Source organism: Fonsecaea nubica, assembly GCF_001646965.1.
Source record: "Fonsecaea nubica strain CBS 269.64 chromosome Unknown Scaff2, whole genome shotgun sequence".
NCBI classification, from domain to species: domain Eukaryota; kingdom Fungi; phylum Ascomycota; class Eurotiomycetes; order Chaetothyriales; family Herpotrichiellaceae; genus Fonsecaea; species Fonsecaea nubica.
In genome coordinates this window covers 629,622-645,005 of record NW_019173675.1, presented here as the reverse complement: position 1 = coordinate 645,005, position 15,384 = coordinate 629,622, and the positions used below count along the sequence as shown (strand labels likewise).

Below are 15,384 nucleotides of genomic sequence, written 5' to 3'. Positions count from 1 at the left end.
AACTGCGAACCGCACCCGTCGGTTGCGGCTCCTCGCGCTCATCAACTTTGTGAGTTGTTTGACCACAGGCTTCATTTCTCTCTCTTTCGCTTCGCTTTCTTGTCTATTCAATTTCACAAAAGCATTGGCATAGGGCGCCTGGCGTATCAATTTGGCATTGGATTTTGCGCACCGCAGCACTGTGACTGCCGGCACGAGCCTGGCCGGGTCAGTGCCTTGTTTCGACCTTGACCTGATTTCGTCTATTTCGTGGCCCACGCCGCAATTTTCTTGTGACTGTCCACATTCGCACTATCTGCGCGACAAGCACGGAGGGTGATAGCTTCTCGTGAAGTGTTACTGAGGACCTGGCCTTCTTCAAGTCTTTGCACGATGATGGCCGACGGTAGACGCCAGAATGCAGGAACAAGAGTGCCAGTGGCTCTGCCCAAGGGTGAGCAGACTCAGCCCGCAGTCTCTTCGGTGTCTCAGGACGTCAGTTTGCAATTGGCAATTGGAAGCCGGTAAGACTGCGCTCGTCAGAATTTGCGTCTGGGGTTACTCACACCTGTCGCAGCGTCCGCCTTACCACCACCGCGCCGAACCAAACCACGGTGGAGGGTACCGTCTACACGGCTGATCCTCTGACCAACCTTCTCGTTATAACCACCACTGCCAGTTCTTCCGCTATCACCTCCTCGTCCCTCGTCGCACCAGCTGGAACCTACCGAATCATCCCGATTTCGCAGATCAGCTCCTTTCAGCTGCTTTCTCTTCCTCAATCCTCGCCGGTGTCTGCGAACAGCTCGGCCCTCAACACAATCGACACCAATGCTGTGCAAGGGCGACTTGTAAGGAACATAGCCTCTCAACAAGCAGCACAAGCGCGCGTTGGTCCCAAAGGCACAAGCCCAGTCGATCAAGCGCTGTTCGATGCCCTCTCGCGAACACATCCTGCTCGGTGGTCGGGCAACATGATGGTCATCTCAGATACTTTCTTGATTGATAAACCATATGGCGCGGCCAATGTCCGGCACGCGGAGGGGAGAGACGGCGATCTGGATCGAATGAAGAAGGTGGTAGACATGGAGCGGCAGAAGATCACACTGAGATTTGCAAAGGGGTCACTCGACGGGAAGCTAGGATCAGATGTTTCGCCTGTCAAAGCGCCGTCGCCTGCGGGCATGAAGAAGGGCGGCTAATGGGGATGGGTAGAGTCAAAAGGCCAATGTCTGGTATTCTATGAAGAGAGGAGAAAGCGACAGGGACGGTTCATTGTGCGGAATCTCGCGCAGGGCCAGGAACAAGCATTGACGGACTTTGAATATGAGCCGCATTGTTTGGGGTCAACATCAGGATATCAACCGGCGTCATACAGCACTAACAAACTTTAGTGCAGCAGTTGACCGTAGCTTGTTCTGCCTGTCGGTGCCCTCGGGTCAATGATTCGGGCATTGATTTGGAAGCACCGAGTGGCGGAGTAGGCATTGATCAAGCAGGATAGCGCGCCACGATCTATCTCCATGAGAATTGGAGCGAGAATAATTCTCCAGGTCGTTGTGCACTGGGCTCGACCAGCTATGCGCCCATAACAAGACTCTACAAATGTGTGCATCTCATATAACCTATATTGAACTGGACCGTGAGACGTGGAAATACTGGCAAAATATGCATTCTACACCCAGTAAAATATCCCTCCACTGTAGTACAAGTGCTTGTACCGAGCAGCAAAAGCCTGTTGTGGGGCAGGGCGGAGCCTCTTCGGGGATTCTGGGGACTGCCCCCCTTTTCGCGAGTCAGCCTCGTCACACGGTGCAGCATGTTCAGACAATGAGGGTGGAGTGATAATGAACGATGAATGAGTGAATGAGGAAGGAAAATTGTATCTTGGCTCCCCGTGGCCTTTTATGTTGATGCTTCACTGCAGATTCTGCGTAAATTTGAGATTGTAATTTCATCACACTCCGCCCGGCATGGTTCCCTTTTGCTGCTAACCAGCCAACAAGCTAAAGCCAACAATGGATGAATGAACGACTGAACCGCTCCCTCCCCTCTCCCATATATGTTTGTGGTTAGGTCATGTCATGTCGTGTCATATCAGATCAGATCAGATCAGGCCAAGTTAGACCATCGCACCACCGACTAACCCGACCACAGCGACGACAAAGACCTCTTGCGAAAGTCCCTTTTGTCCAGCCCTGCCACCAGCACCAGCACTACTCGTTGCGCTGGCGACCGAGGCCGTCGCACTGGCCTGGGATCCTGATCCCGTTTCTGTACCTGTGGTTGTTGCCGCCGCGCCCCCGTCGCCGCAGTACTTCGAGCTGAGGGACATGATATCGCTGGTGGAGGGGATGCTGTCGCCACAGATGGAGGTGTAGCAGCTATCGAAGACGGCCGACATGTCAGTATACAGTGACCTCCAAAGGGTGAGGGGCAGCTCCATAGCTTGGTTGTGATTACCTGAGCGCAGCGCGGACATAACTGCATTCACACGAGCTGAGGACTTTGAGATCGGTGAGGGTCGTGGCGCATTGCACGACGGAGCCGAGACATTGGAGGACAGATCTATACACCAGGAGACAGATAGATAAGTTGTCAGTCAGTGTTTGTCCGATGGATAATAAAATTGTTGGATTTGATCCGTTGCTATTGTCCAACTTACGCGGGACCAGGGGATCCTTCGGTGGTGCAGACCATCTGCGCCGAGACTATCTGGACGGTGGTGACGGCGGCGAGAGGCACGCTCAGGAGTGGATGTGATAGTCTCATCTTGAAGATAACAACAGGGAGAACCAGGAATACCAATCTGGAGGCCAATGGAGCATATACCTAGTGGCAGGACGCAGGAGGTAGGTCTTTCTTCTTGCAAGGATAACAGCGAGAAATGGATGGGGGAGATGAACAGACAGATATCAGGCATATATAACTCACACTCACACTCACATACCTGGTTAGACATCTGGGCAGAGGGGGTTCTTCCAGCCGATACGATACAGCATATGTCGTAGACAGACCATGTCTTGTCTTTTTTCTGGCCATCCTATCACGCTCCCTCTCATTTACCACCACCCGTCCCCTGAAAGGGTCTGTTTTGTGAAACCGGACCACTTTTCACGAACATGACCATGACCACTCCCACGACGGTGACGGGACGACAGAGAGTTCGAGACACGAGGCTCGAGGCCCAGACTTATACGAAAGTGGCTCGCTCGCCCGGCCAAAGGGGCTGAGAAACCATGGGACTCGCCTGGTCTTTAGGAGACCTGGCACCTGGCCAGCACCGAGTAAGGCTGTGTGTGAGGTGAGTGGTTCTCACATCCAGTACTGGATATACTGGACTTCTCCAGCGCCCAAAAAAATAAAGTTCTCTGAATACGATCTATCACTGCAATCTATTCCCAAAGAAGATGCCACTCCGTGCCGTCCTGCATTGCAGATACGGTCAGGGTCAAAAATTCAGGGTCAGAGTCATGGCTGTATTCTGTATCAACTGTACCAAATTATATCAATCAGCACGAGCAGTTCTCTTTTTTCCTTCCCGTCGGCGAAATAACTTGATGCCTTGGAGTATCTAGAACCCGATGGTGGCGGGAAGTCCTGGTTGTACGGACTAATCAAAGTCGAGGAGAGCCTCGTGTCTGATATGCAGCCAAGAAAAGCTTCTCTATGACAAGTCAATCACAAAACCTCTCTGAGGCAAGTTTCCCTAGACATGAGAGGGGGTGTCGTCTCTCCCAATGGATTGACGTTCGACGTTCGTGTTTCCTCGTGTGCGGCTGAGAACCTTACAAAGGTACCTCGTCCCTCTCCCACTTAACCCTCGCCTTACCCGTGTCTCTAGGTATTCAGTCGAAACCACGACCTCTCCCCATTCCTTTTCAGCTGAGCGAGCGAATACGAGAAGGGTTTCTTTCTGCATCAGTGGGTGGTTTCTTCCCCCAAGAAAATAGTCGACGGGGAAAAAGTATAAACGATGGTTTTGTATTGTCAAAAGGCCAAAGGCAAGCCACTTACATACTCGGGCGGGTCATGGATAGGATAGGGCTGCTTTGCTGCCCGCGCTGCCTCGAAAACGGGTCTCCCTTGCTCGCTCGCTCGCTTGTGAGGTAAGGCGAGGCGAGGCAAGGCAAGGCAGACTCGCATTCTGTGACTTTGTCTTTCCCATGTTGACGGGTTGGCTTTGATGCTAATACTCTTCCATGTTGTCCATCCCCACTGTATCCATTTTCCCGTGGCCACTGTCCACTGTCCACGGGTATGAGAGGCTCGAAGGTATCTGCAGACAAGTCTTACCGAGTTGGCCAGCACTTGTCGAATGACTACCGGCAAGTTTGCTAGCTGTCTGGCCATCTACCTGGCCACCTTGCTTTCCCACATCGGTCACTGTGAATCAACCAACCAGGCCTCGATTTTCCCTCTACATTTCCATACCAACCGGCTTGTTCACATTCGTAACAGCACCAACGAAGAAAAACAAGCTCGCTGCTTGAGCCGCTAAGCTTTTTGAGTTTCTCATGGCATTGAGGCGAATGGGATGTCAGGACTTTTGAAGTCCACAGCTGCCAAAGGTCCCCCCCTCTCGCGGTGTGGTATCGTTTTGGGACAGGCTGTGCTGGAGGGTGAGTGGGATGAGCCGCAACGAGCTTTAGGAGAAGGGACTGTTGATGTGAGGTCGCTGGAGCTGGAGGAGGGGATAAAGAGATATATATCTGCTTCTGGGACTCACGGGCAGTCTCTTCGGTAGTGCTTTGTCAAACCACAATGGCTACTACACTTTGCAGGATGATATACCTTTCCCTTTTCTTCCTCTATCTGGCCGTGGCAGACGCAGCCTGGATTGAGGCCCGCTCGAACCCCACCTTGCTCACGCCTCTGCAAGCACACGGCCAGCTCATGAAGCGCGATCTCTCGACCCCTTCGAACTCTTGCCTACCTGCCCTGTCAGCCACTTCGTGCGACGGCTTGACAGGCTGTGCCGGTACGTTTGACCCATACTCTTTTCGTCCTGTTGCGTGGTGCTGGCACTGACCACGATCCCCTCTCTTCCAGCATACTGTTGCCCAGCGGACCAAGAGTGCTGCAATGCGCTAGGCTGTCGACCTAAAGACAGTGTCAAGTGCGTGACGGGATACGCCACCGACGGCTGGGAATGCTGCGGTACCAGCTGGCAGTATCCCGCGAGCCAGGGAGCCATCTGCTGCGGCGGGTCGCAGGGCTACTGGTGTCCGGCCGGCTATCAGTGCGTCAAGCACCTCATTGTGCAGTATAGCTGCTGCACCGATGACTCGTGCAATGTCTACTGGAACGGCACCGACGCCGTGACAGTGTCGACCTCGTCCTCGTCGACAACAACATCGTCGGCCGAACCCTCCCTCCCACCAGCCACCACCATCTCCACGCTTCCAGAAACCGTGCCACCGGGATCGACGACGCCGCCGTCAACAAGCAAGAAAAGTACGTCGTCGAGTAAGACCAGCAGCGTTGCTCCATCTTCGACACCAACCAAATGCAACCCTTCGGGCCCTCAACCGACCTTCGTCCTGCAACAGACAGCCAGCACAGCCAAGGAGAACGGAACCTATGCGCTCCTCTCCAAGGTCGGCGGCGGCCGGGACAAGATCTCCTTCGGCGGGACGGCGGCCAACGCGACAACCTTCACGTTTAACCAGGCGTGTGGCCTCGTGGGGTCTGCCAGCAAGGAAGTCGCAAGCCTCCATCCACCCGTCAACGCGACGGGTGCCGCCATGACCTTGTTCTTCGACGCGCCCGCCAACATCACCGCGCTGGATTACACAACGGCCACGTTCGACGTGGTAGACAGTGCATTGACGTGCAAGGTTCAGAACGTGGCCGAAACCTGGTTCTCCTGCAATGGGATACTCGCGGTCGGGGCAAAGGCCGGCAGCGGCTGCGTCAAGATTGGGTTGGCGCCGCATTTTGTAAAGGGCTGAACTAGGATCATATGTTGTATTGTATTTAGGATTCGTAATTCGCTTTTACCTTAGTAACTATTCTTTTCCACTTGTGAAGAGGGACGGTATAATGCATGCTTTGGCTCCTGGCTGCACAGAGCGCCCATTCCAAACAGGCTATCCCATCCCTAGTCAACATATTATTTCCAAACCATTGCAGAAGAGATTTCCCATGATTTTCCATGTAGCAGTGCTACTATCGTGACAGTGCCCAATAAAGTATGCCACTCGAGGTCGGCATCATCCCAATATCCTCGTAGCAGATACTGGTCGATGGTTGAGTATGGTCTCTCCCTTATATTTCCGTCAGAAACTCAATCGCTGCGTCAACATCCAGTCTTTTCGCTCACGCTCCACCATATATAGACACCATAAAGAAGCCTCAGCCACGGCACCAGCAGCGAAAACCACGCGAATGTGAGGCGTCTTTCCCAAGAGTCCTTTGGGTCACTGAGAAGAGCGTGAGCTTGCCTTGGTCGATACCCTCGGAGCGTGACGAGTCTGGCATGGATCAGATTCGCCTGAGTCATCAGCAGCATCACCGAGACCGCCAACATTGCCAAAAACCCTACCAAGATATCCAGCAGACGGTGTTTCTCTTTCACTTGCCAAGCAACCAGAACTCCCACCCGGTGCGCTAGAAAGAATTGGAGACAGTACAATAGAATGCCTTTGAGGAATTCCCGGTGAAAATGGGGAGAGGCTGTTTTTGGTTCGTGTTTGACGTTGTGGTGCGTCGTAGATTCCTCGTCCGGGAAGGAATGTCGAGGGTTGGGCAGCTCGATGGTGACGCCAGCCAGATCCGTACTGTCTGCCTTTCTCATCGAACTATCCGCAGATGCTGGCGAGATTAAGTCGTACTCCATAGTAGTGTCGTCGGTAGAGGGACGTTCGCTTTCTTCTATCTTCTTCAGTGCTTCGTCCGGCGCAAGTGGTTGACTCTGCACCAGGCTTGTCACTCTGTTATAACAGACAAAGCTGAGGAGGAATATTAAGAGAGGGTAGATGGCGACGATCCAAAGGGTTGGGTTCTTGGTGTCGTCAAGCCAGTCTGAGATTGACATGGCTATTCGAGTTGGTCGTATTATCTCTTGTGTAGATTCGTTGGAATAGTCTCAAGTCTTCTCCCAAGACACAAGAGAGATAGTTATTTACACGGACAGACTGAAGAAGATGCTTTTGAGCCGGTTGCTGTAAAGAGTTGGAAAGTCGAATGATGAGGCAGGAGGGTTGCATCCCAGCCTCATGTGCCACCTTCTTCTGCCAAGCCCCGCCGCATCACTTCAGGTTGATGGCGCCTTAAACGTTTCAGGCTGCACCTCACAAAGAACCATCGATCACCCGATCATACATAAGCGCCGAGGCGTATTTCTTCATCATATTGGCTGGCAGCGCCCTCTTCGCGGCTATGCTATCCTAGGGAAAAATGATTGGCGCGATAGCTGCGGTCGTCAGGTCTGCAGCAGGCTATCACTCCTCCATTGGTATGGCATCCATAGGCGACTCGTTCCTCAAAGACTACTATATGGTCAAAAAGCCTACTCAAAATCGAGAAACTCCTGGATTGGGCCATATGCCACAGCCCATGTGACAGTGCCCTCTTCGAATATCCAGGAAGGCCTGCATGGACCATGGACACAGACCAGGGTTGACAGCCTTCGGAGTCTCACTTCTACGTCTATGCCTTATCAGCCTTGGGCTCTCCGGCCTGCCTTCGTCACACTGATGATCCTTCAACAATGATTCTACTGACTTGACCATGTATTCATCGATGTCATGAAATATATCACACAAGATGTGTCGTTTAGATCCAGCCTTTTGTAAGGAGTTCGGGTCTACGCGGACCAAGAGCAGTTGTCTGCCTCGACGTTGCAACCATACAAGACTGACCCCCGAGGCTAATGTGTCGCAGCAGATATTTATCCCGATAGCCCGTCAAATATAACTCCAGAACCGCCGTACACCTCTGCAACCATCATATTTGAGACAACCTTTTGTCTGAGCGGCCGGCCGTCCAAGTGACACTGCGGCACTGGCAGAAAAGCCGCTGTTAGAATGTCGACATATATAATGCAGGCATCGATTCAAAGTCAACGGGGCTATCAACCAAGGCAAATCTCGAAGAACCGCACTAGACATTCACAAAGTCCTTTGAGCCTCAAATTCTTGATACCCTGTCCTAAGAATAATTGCAGGAGCCATGAGAAATTACATTGAGCCCCTAGCTCTTTTCATCTGCCTGATTTCCAACGTCAAAGCCTTCAAAGTTTCCTTTTACAAGAACACCAATTGCGCAGGTGAATTCCTGGGAACATGGGTTGGAGGAGAAGGCCAGGGTTGCCGTCAGGAATACGCGTAAGCATCACGACAGGATCAAAGTTGGGCATTGAAACCTAATATATTTTAGCGGTCTTGCTGAGGGAGTTGTCGTCGAATCTACTGGATCAGTCGATGATTTTACGACCGTGCAATTCTATACCTCGGACGACTGTACACCAGGAACCGAAGTCAGTCAGGCTGATGTAGGATGTCTCACTGTTGACCAAGCCGTCGTCGGGGCATACAAGTCATTCCAGGTCATCCACAGCAGTCCATTAGCCTCAAATTCAGCATCCAGGCGTCGATCTCCTATCAACCGTCGGTACCCCTTCCCGCTGGCCTCTACCACCGAGACGGTCCCTCCACCCCCAACGATTTACCATGGAATGGAACTCTCATTTGACGGCACAAGTTACAAATTGCATCAGATACATGCCAATGGCTACATAGGCATACTACCAGATGAGTGGGATGACGCGATCCACACCATGAACAACGCCGAACTGGTCCCTTATGGCCTGTTCCCAAACATTACAGGCCGGGAAGTGGACCAACGAGACTTGGTTTCATCCTTGTGCGAAACATTTGCCACATGTGTCTCGGCAGCGGCAGAGCATGCAGTCAGTCTCAGGGATGCCCTCGTCCCGTATTTCAACCGGGTAAGGACTGCAGCACAAGCTCGTGGGCAGACGGCCTTCGAATTCTTAAAAGGCCCTTTCTTCCAACAAGTCGCTGTCGGTAAGTAAACTACCCCCGGCGCTGTGGCGTTTGCAGTACCAAGACGAAGAGACGCGACTCTAACGTTTCAAAATGCAGATACTGTCGCTGGACTGGCTCCGGCTGTCGTTGGAGGCGTTGTTCAAGCTGTGGTAGGAGCCCAGGTGGCAGGCAACACAAACAATGCTGCATCTTGTTCTCAAGAGAAAGATCAAATCGACGCCCTCATATCGATTGTGCAGTCTCAGATATCGGCGCTGGACGCGGCTTCAGCAAAAATAACAGCTCAGCAGAATGATGCTGGTGACGAGGTTTTCACAGTGACTGTTACGGTTGTGGCCTGCGGTACAAGCCTCGTCGGCGCCAACTGCGGCGTCCCTGCTAGTTTCTGCCCGTCCTAGGAAAGGGACTTTGGAGCGTGGAGTCTCACTACCATCGCGTCCATTGTGATGTTTCAGCGGGAGTTGAGGTATTTGGGTCATGGCGTCTGTTGTTGAATCCTTGTCATCAAGCAACAGGACGAGTGCCGGAAAGGACTGAGCGATGCATGTACCATTATTTCCCCTTTTGTCTTGAACATTTGTGTTCAGAGTTAGCTTCCGCATTTTCCTGGTCGTTGCACTGTTGGTACTTGTGTTCTGAGGCTGTCGTTTACGAGCAGGCCAAATTTGAACACATGGACAGGATCAACATGGCCTCATATTCCGGAAGTTTGACCATTGTAAACGGCACGGCAAAAGGGGGAATGCTATACGACATATGAGGTACAAGTACGGAGTTACTCAGGCATGTCTGTACCGTGTAGATCTGACGTCTCGGCCTCTATACCCTCTGCGAACCAATCAACGTCATCCGTCGCCCACACCGATCCAGCGTAATAAACATGAATACTCGGTACAGGGAGCCCTTCCCGTCCCACGCTAGCTTGGACGAACCTATCTGCTTTGCTTTGCTTTGCTCTACTTTTGCTCTACCCTTGCACTCCTTCCTATGTACCGAGTATGTATGTGTTTACTCGACACTAGCATGGCGCCCACACCCGCCCGGCGTTTCATCAATTGTGTCTATCTACCTGTCTGGAACCCAGGATAGTCAATACAAGATTTTGTGGATTTGATTGTTCGACAAACCCCTCAGCAGAGTCTTCGCTAATAGGGCAGAGTAACTGACTTAGGGAAACAGAACAGGTCCACGCCTCCGAGGGGGACTCGGCTTGAAGGGCGGTATCTCCAGATTGAGATGAATGCCCAACGAATGGCGGAAATTACAGTTTGATGACGGCAGAAAGTTGAGGTGAAATGTAGTTCTCATTATTAGTCTTTTGTCATAGGCAGACTCATACAATAACCCAGCTCACGCGAAAAGATATCTATTCTATATTTTCCTTTCCCTTCGCCGAGGCGATTGGTACATTGTTCGGTGGAGGTTCTGCTCTCGAACCCGAGCCGGAACTGGTAGTCGGGTTGCGCGCTGCACTCGTGTTGTCATCGAGTTGAGCAAAATCGGTTGCTGCTGTATTGCCCAACTCATCTTCGTCTTCGTCATCCAACTCGCGATACAGCTGCTCGTCCTTCTTCTTCAACTTTTCCCTCGCCTCTTGTCTCATTTTGACAATCTTCAAGTAGTTATAGCTGGCAATGCTGATAATGGTGATGATCAACCCGGTAATGTTAACCATCGACAGCTCGTCATGGAAAATAATTCCTGCGGCGCTGATGGTGACCACCTCTTTGAAGATGCCGCATATACTGAGAGTAACGACACTGGTGCGCTGGAGTAATGTGAACTCACTCGCGATCATGCAGAAGGCGATGCATCCCGGAACCACCAGAAGAAGTAGGGCTTTGACGATCCCATGTTCCCTAACCAGGAGAACGATACCCGTGATAACTGCGGATGGAGTTTCAGAGACGCATGCGATGAAGAACAGCGTGACAAACATGATAGGAGCGATGAAAAACATCGTGGCGAATGGATTAGAAGTTGCAGGATGACGGAGGAGTAGGATCTGGGTCAGAGCCCACCGGAAGCCGGAAAAGAAGGACGCCGACATGGCTAACGCGAAGCCAAGAGCATGAAAGGCTGTTTCGCCGGCGACCATCATGAGAACGCCAAAGGTCATGGCGAGAATAATGAGGATGAGTTTGAGGGACGGCTTTTCCAGGCGGAAGAGGAACGCGAACACAAGGACAAAGATTAAGACGGAGGATTTACACATGGTGTAGAATGTTAAGGTGATGAAGCGAAGAGAGGTGTTGCCTAGGCCGATGTCGAGAGACGTCGTCGTTCCCGTGGGCACCAATCGGGTGATATAGAACAGAGGGGTGATCAGTGGTTTCGAGGGTTGTGTGTCGTCCCCGAATGCTGGCGAGTGGGGTTGAGAGGGCCGTAGCGAAGGGAATATCAGAAGGACAGAAGAGGCTAGGATAAATTGCACAACCATGTGTAACGAGGTTGCGAAGAGCGGAAAGTGGAAATCGAGATGGTCGGATGAGAACATCATCTTATTGTACTGCTCGCTGGTCAGCCACTTCCAGACACCGATGTTTCGAGAGAGACTCACAATGGATATGGCCAGAGAGAAGAAATACCACAGGAGAATGAAGACGCCATTGATGACCAGGTTGCGGACGACATTCTTGTCTGCCTCACGTGCCTCGTCTTTGGATATACCCGTGGTGCCCGCGATTCTGGCATCGAGTCCCTGCCGCCGCCTCTTTCTTTTGTTGTATTTGCCTCTTTCATGTTTGTTCAAACCGCTTTCTCCGTCATCATCGACATCGACATCTGAGTCCAACAGCCCTAACTCGTGTTCTTCTGATTCTGACATGGAGGAACCTGCCTCATCTTCTGAGCCTTCGCTTTTCGTGTCGGAGATGGAGCCAGTACCTCGCCGTTTGTACTTACGACGAGGGTTGATGAATAGAGGATCCCTGTCCGCAGGAGTCGTCGGCGGAACGGTGGAAGGTCTTGAATCGTGGTCACCGTAGGATGTGGTATCCATGGACAGGATGCGAACGATGAAAGGGAGGTGAGCACGTGGAAAGGGGCGACTACTGCAAAGTCATTGGAAAGAGGACATGTGACGGAAACGGCGGTGGTATGTATGACTGAGTAGTAGTCTGAGATCCAAAGTAAGAGGAGGAGAGTAGATAAGATGACAACGGCGCAAACGTGCAGCGGATATGGGCAGATCCGAGATGACGGTTTGCGATGAATGAGGGTTGCCCTTGACTGAGAAACAGGGGGTGACCAGGGGTGAAAGGGAGATCTTGGTGTCAGCGAGTCAGATTGCCCAACATGGAAATAATAGAGCCGTTTGAGCTAGCACGTGATGAGATCGACTTTTAGTGCCGGAACAATTTATCCGAGGCTCTGCACAACTGCCTCTAGACTCGCACCAGCTCCCACTACTCCACAATCAGCTCCAAGTTGGATAGATTACTTCATCCTGCGTGTGAGTAACACTAGTGACCGATCAGTGGTCGACAAGTATCGAGTTGATGAATCAGGCAAATAGCAGACACCCAATTCTTGGTTCTGGGCATCAACTTCTCCCAAGTCTGCCTCCCCCTTCCTTAGTCATCCGTATTTGTCTCTTTTGGTATGTCCCCGTGATGCCATGCTGAAACCTTCGACTTGAAACTCTTCCCCAGATTCTTGTCTCTACTTCAGCGGCCTGGAACATCCCTCCTTGCTCTGCCATATTTCCCCCCAGATACTACGGCTCATCTGCATTCATCATGGGTGAATTGGCGCGACAAGCGAAACCCCTCCAGATCGAGGACTATGGCCTCATCGGTGATATGCGAACCTGTGCCTTAGTCGGAAAGAATGGAAGCATTGATTTCATGTGCTGGCCTCACTTCGACTCCCCGTCTATCTTTGCAAACATTCTGGACACAACTGAAGGCGCGGGAGGGCATTGGAAGATCAGCCCACAGAGCAGCTCTGTGTGTAAACAAAACTACCGAGCATCTTCCAACCTTCTCCAAACGAAATGGATAGACGAAGACGGGGTGGTCAATCTCACCGACTTCTTTGCGGTTTCAAAGCATAACAAAGTGCTGCGAGAGAAATGGAGCGGTTCGACCTTGGTGCGAAAGGTGGAGTGTGTTCGGGGGAAAATGTCCATCTATATCGAACTGTGTCCTCGCCCAGACTATGCACGAGATCAAGGCTTCATGAAAATCTCCGAAGTCCAGAGCGAGGAGGGCACCTATCACCAGACTCTAACTTGGGCTCCCAATAACAAGGACAAGGTTGGATCTGCCGACATTCCAGAATTTCACGCCAGCTTCTGCACCCACGACCGACCAGTGAGCTCACCACCCAAGATGTTCCAGCACGTCAAGCCCGGCGAGACTGTCGCCAGTGAGAGCAAATCTCCATTGTCGCGCGCCCGATTCGACCTACAAGAAGGCCAGCAGATCTTTATGATTATGTGCAATCGCCACGTCGCACCACATCTCACAAAGGACCTTATAATGAACCTCGAAAACGACGCCTACAGGTTCTGGACAAGCTGGGTGCGTGCGTGCCTTTACCGCGGCCGCTTTCAGCAAGAAGTCGAACGGAGCATGCTCATCCTGAAACTGCTGACCTATGACCCCACGGGTGCAATTGTCGCGGCACCGACCTTCTCCCTGCCCGAGGCCATCGGCGGACCGCGGAATTGGGACTACCGCTACTCGTGGGTCCGCGATGCCAGCTTCACCGTCTACGTGTTCCTCAAAATGGGCTTCCCCGCCGAAGCCGAAGCCTATATCAACTTCATCTTCGCCCGCATCGCGGAATGGCGAAAGAAAGCCGAAGCATCCAAAGGGGAGAGACACCATCTCCCTCTGATGTTTGGCATCGACGGCTCCACGAGTCTGCCAGAACTCACCCTCGATCATCTCGGTGGGTATCAAGAAAGTGTGCCCGTCCGCATTGGCAATGCCGCCACCGACCACGTCCAACTCGACATCTACGGCGAACTCATGGACTCGATCTACCTGTTCAATAAGCACGGCAAGCCGATTTCGTACGCCCAGTGGCTCGACATCCGCTACCTGACCGACTTTGTGTGCGAGATCTGGAACGAGCCAGACATGTCCATCTGGGAAGTCCGCGGCCGCAAACAGCACTTTACCTACTCGAAAATCCTACTGTGGGTCGCCGTGGACCGCGCCCTCCGCCTCTCCGAGAAGAGAAACTTCCCCTGTCCGAACCGCAACAAGTGGCTGGAGACGAGGGACACCATCTACGAGCAAGTGATGCAAAAGGGGTTCAACTACGAGATGAACTGCTTCGTGCAGAGCTACGAGTCGAACAAGACACTGGACTCGGCCGTGTTGATTGCGCCACTGGTCTTCTTCATGAGTCCGAATGACCCCCAGTTCGTCGGCACCTTGGATCGGATATTGCGGACGCCAGAGAAAGGGGGACTGACGAGTGCCGGATTCGTGTTTCGATACGATCATGAGCAGACTGATGACGGTGAGTGGATTCTCTTCTTTTTCTTTCTTGCACAGTTGTATCCCCTACTATGCTATCGACCACACACTAGCCCAGCCAATGCTAAACCTGGCTGGCACTCTGACAGGCGTGGGCGGCCGCGAAGGCACCTTCGTCATGTGCACTTTGTGGCTGATCGAATCCCTCATCCGCGCCGCCAAATACGACTCCAAGTACCTCGAGCGCGCGCAGACCATGTTTGAGACGGTCACAAACTTCCGCAACCACGTCGGTAAGTGTTTTCCCCTCCTTGACTCATATTCTCCTTGTGGCTTTGGGTGAGTTACTCGGCTGCTAATAACGTCGTGTCTGTTTGTGCTCCTTGCAGGCATGTTGAGCGAAGAAATCGCCCTCTCGGGTGAACAGCTGGGCAATACGCCGCAGGCTTTTAGTCACCTGGCGTATGTCTCTGCCGCGATCAATCTGGAGCGGGTCACTAGGGGGGACTTTGAGGGCGGGTTTGGAAAGTAGAAGGTAGAAACAACCTGGAAATGGTAGGGGTAGGAGTAGGGGTAGGGATTGGAATGGAACGAAAAACGGAAAACTTGGTCATGACAATCAATGTTGAGAATCTTTTCTTGTTCTCAGAACATCTAGCTCTCTTGTGTATCGATCGAGGTATATCTCGATCTGGTTCCATCTTCTGAGAACCTGTGTGATGCACATTCATTCATCCATGGAGACGATTTGTCTGTCTCTCTGCCTCTGCTGTGCTGTGCTGTGCTCTGTTGTGCTTTCCTGATACCTGGTACATGGTAGTGCGTACGTTTTCCTCCACCGAGTCCGTCCTGACTCTTTGTGTACAGCAATGCTACCTCATCCTTTGGACGATGTACCTTCTCTCCCTTCAGGGCCAGCCTGTGGGATTAATCTGTTGTTCCTTCCTCCTTCCTCC

At 52.2% G+C, this 15,384-nt stretch overlaps 7 protein-coding genes across 7 annotated transcripts; 4 read left to right on the top strand and 3 right to left on the bottom strand.

Moving 5' to 3' along the window:
- Positions 1-375: 375 nt before the first annotated feature.
- Positions 376-1,181, top strand: AYO20_00656 (hypothetical protein; the record flags this gene model as incomplete). Its single annotated transcript, XM_022638965.1, has 2 exons — positions 376-503; positions 557-1,181. 2 exons carry the CDS (start codon positions 376-378, stop codon positions 1,179-1,181), a joined length of 753 nt encoding a protein of 250 aa, XP_022505248.1.
- A 920-nt stretch (positions 1,182-2,101) lies between these two features.
- AYO20_00655 (hypothetical protein) lies at positions 2,102-2,461 on the bottom strand (the record flags this gene model as incomplete). The annotated part of the gene is made up of 1 exon (XM_022638964.1): positions 2,102-2,461. The coding sequence occupies one exon, from the start codon at positions 2,459-2,461 to the stop codon at positions 2,102-2,104; it is 360 nt and encodes a 119-aa protein (XP_022505247.1).
- Positions 2,462-4,743: 2,282 nt separating this feature from the next.
- Positions 4,744-5,933, top strand: AYO20_00654 (hypothetical protein; the record flags this gene model as incomplete). Its single annotated transcript, XM_022638963.1, has 2 exons — positions 4,744-4,960; positions 5,047-5,933. The coding sequence occupies 2 exons, from the start codon at positions 4,744-4,746 to the stop codon at positions 5,931-5,933; spliced, it is 1,104 nt and encodes a 367-aa protein (XP_022505246.1).
- A 347-nt stretch (positions 5,934-6,280) lies between these two features.
- AYO20_00653 (hypothetical protein) lies at positions 6,281-7,018 on the bottom strand (the record flags this gene model as incomplete). Its single annotated transcript, XM_022638962.1, has 1 exon — positions 6,281-7,018. The coding sequence occupies one exon, from the start codon at positions 7,016-7,018 to the stop codon at positions 6,281-6,283; it is 738 nt and encodes a 245-aa protein (XP_022505245.1).
- A 1,136-nt stretch (positions 7,019-8,154) lies between these two features.
- AYO20_00652 (hypothetical protein) lies at positions 8,155-9,391 on the top strand (the record flags this gene model as incomplete). Its single annotated transcript, XM_022638961.1, has 3 exons — positions 8,155-8,309; positions 8,362-9,011; positions 9,090-9,391. 3 exons carry the CDS (start codon positions 8,155-8,157, stop codon positions 9,389-9,391), a joined length of 1,107 nt encoding a protein of 368 aa, XP_022505244.1.
- A 968-nt stretch (positions 9,392-10,359) lies between these two features.
- Positions 10,360-11,994, bottom strand: AYO20_00651 (hypothetical protein; the record flags this gene model as incomplete). Its single annotated transcript, XM_022638960.1, has 1 exon — positions 10,360-11,994. One exon carries the CDS (start codon positions 11,992-11,994, stop codon positions 10,360-10,362), a length of 1,635 nt encoding a protein of 544 aa, XP_022505243.1.
- A 739-nt stretch (positions 11,995-12,733) lies between these two features.
- Positions 12,734-14,960, top strand: AYO20_00650 (hypothetical protein; the record flags this gene model as incomplete). Its single annotated transcript, XM_022638959.1, has 3 exons — positions 12,734-14,471; positions 14,542-14,721; positions 14,818-14,960. 3 exons carry the CDS (start codon positions 12,734-12,736, stop codon positions 14,958-14,960), a joined length of 2,061 nt encoding a protein of 686 aa, XP_022505242.1.
- Between the last annotated feature and the right edge of the window lie 424 nt (positions 14,961-15,384).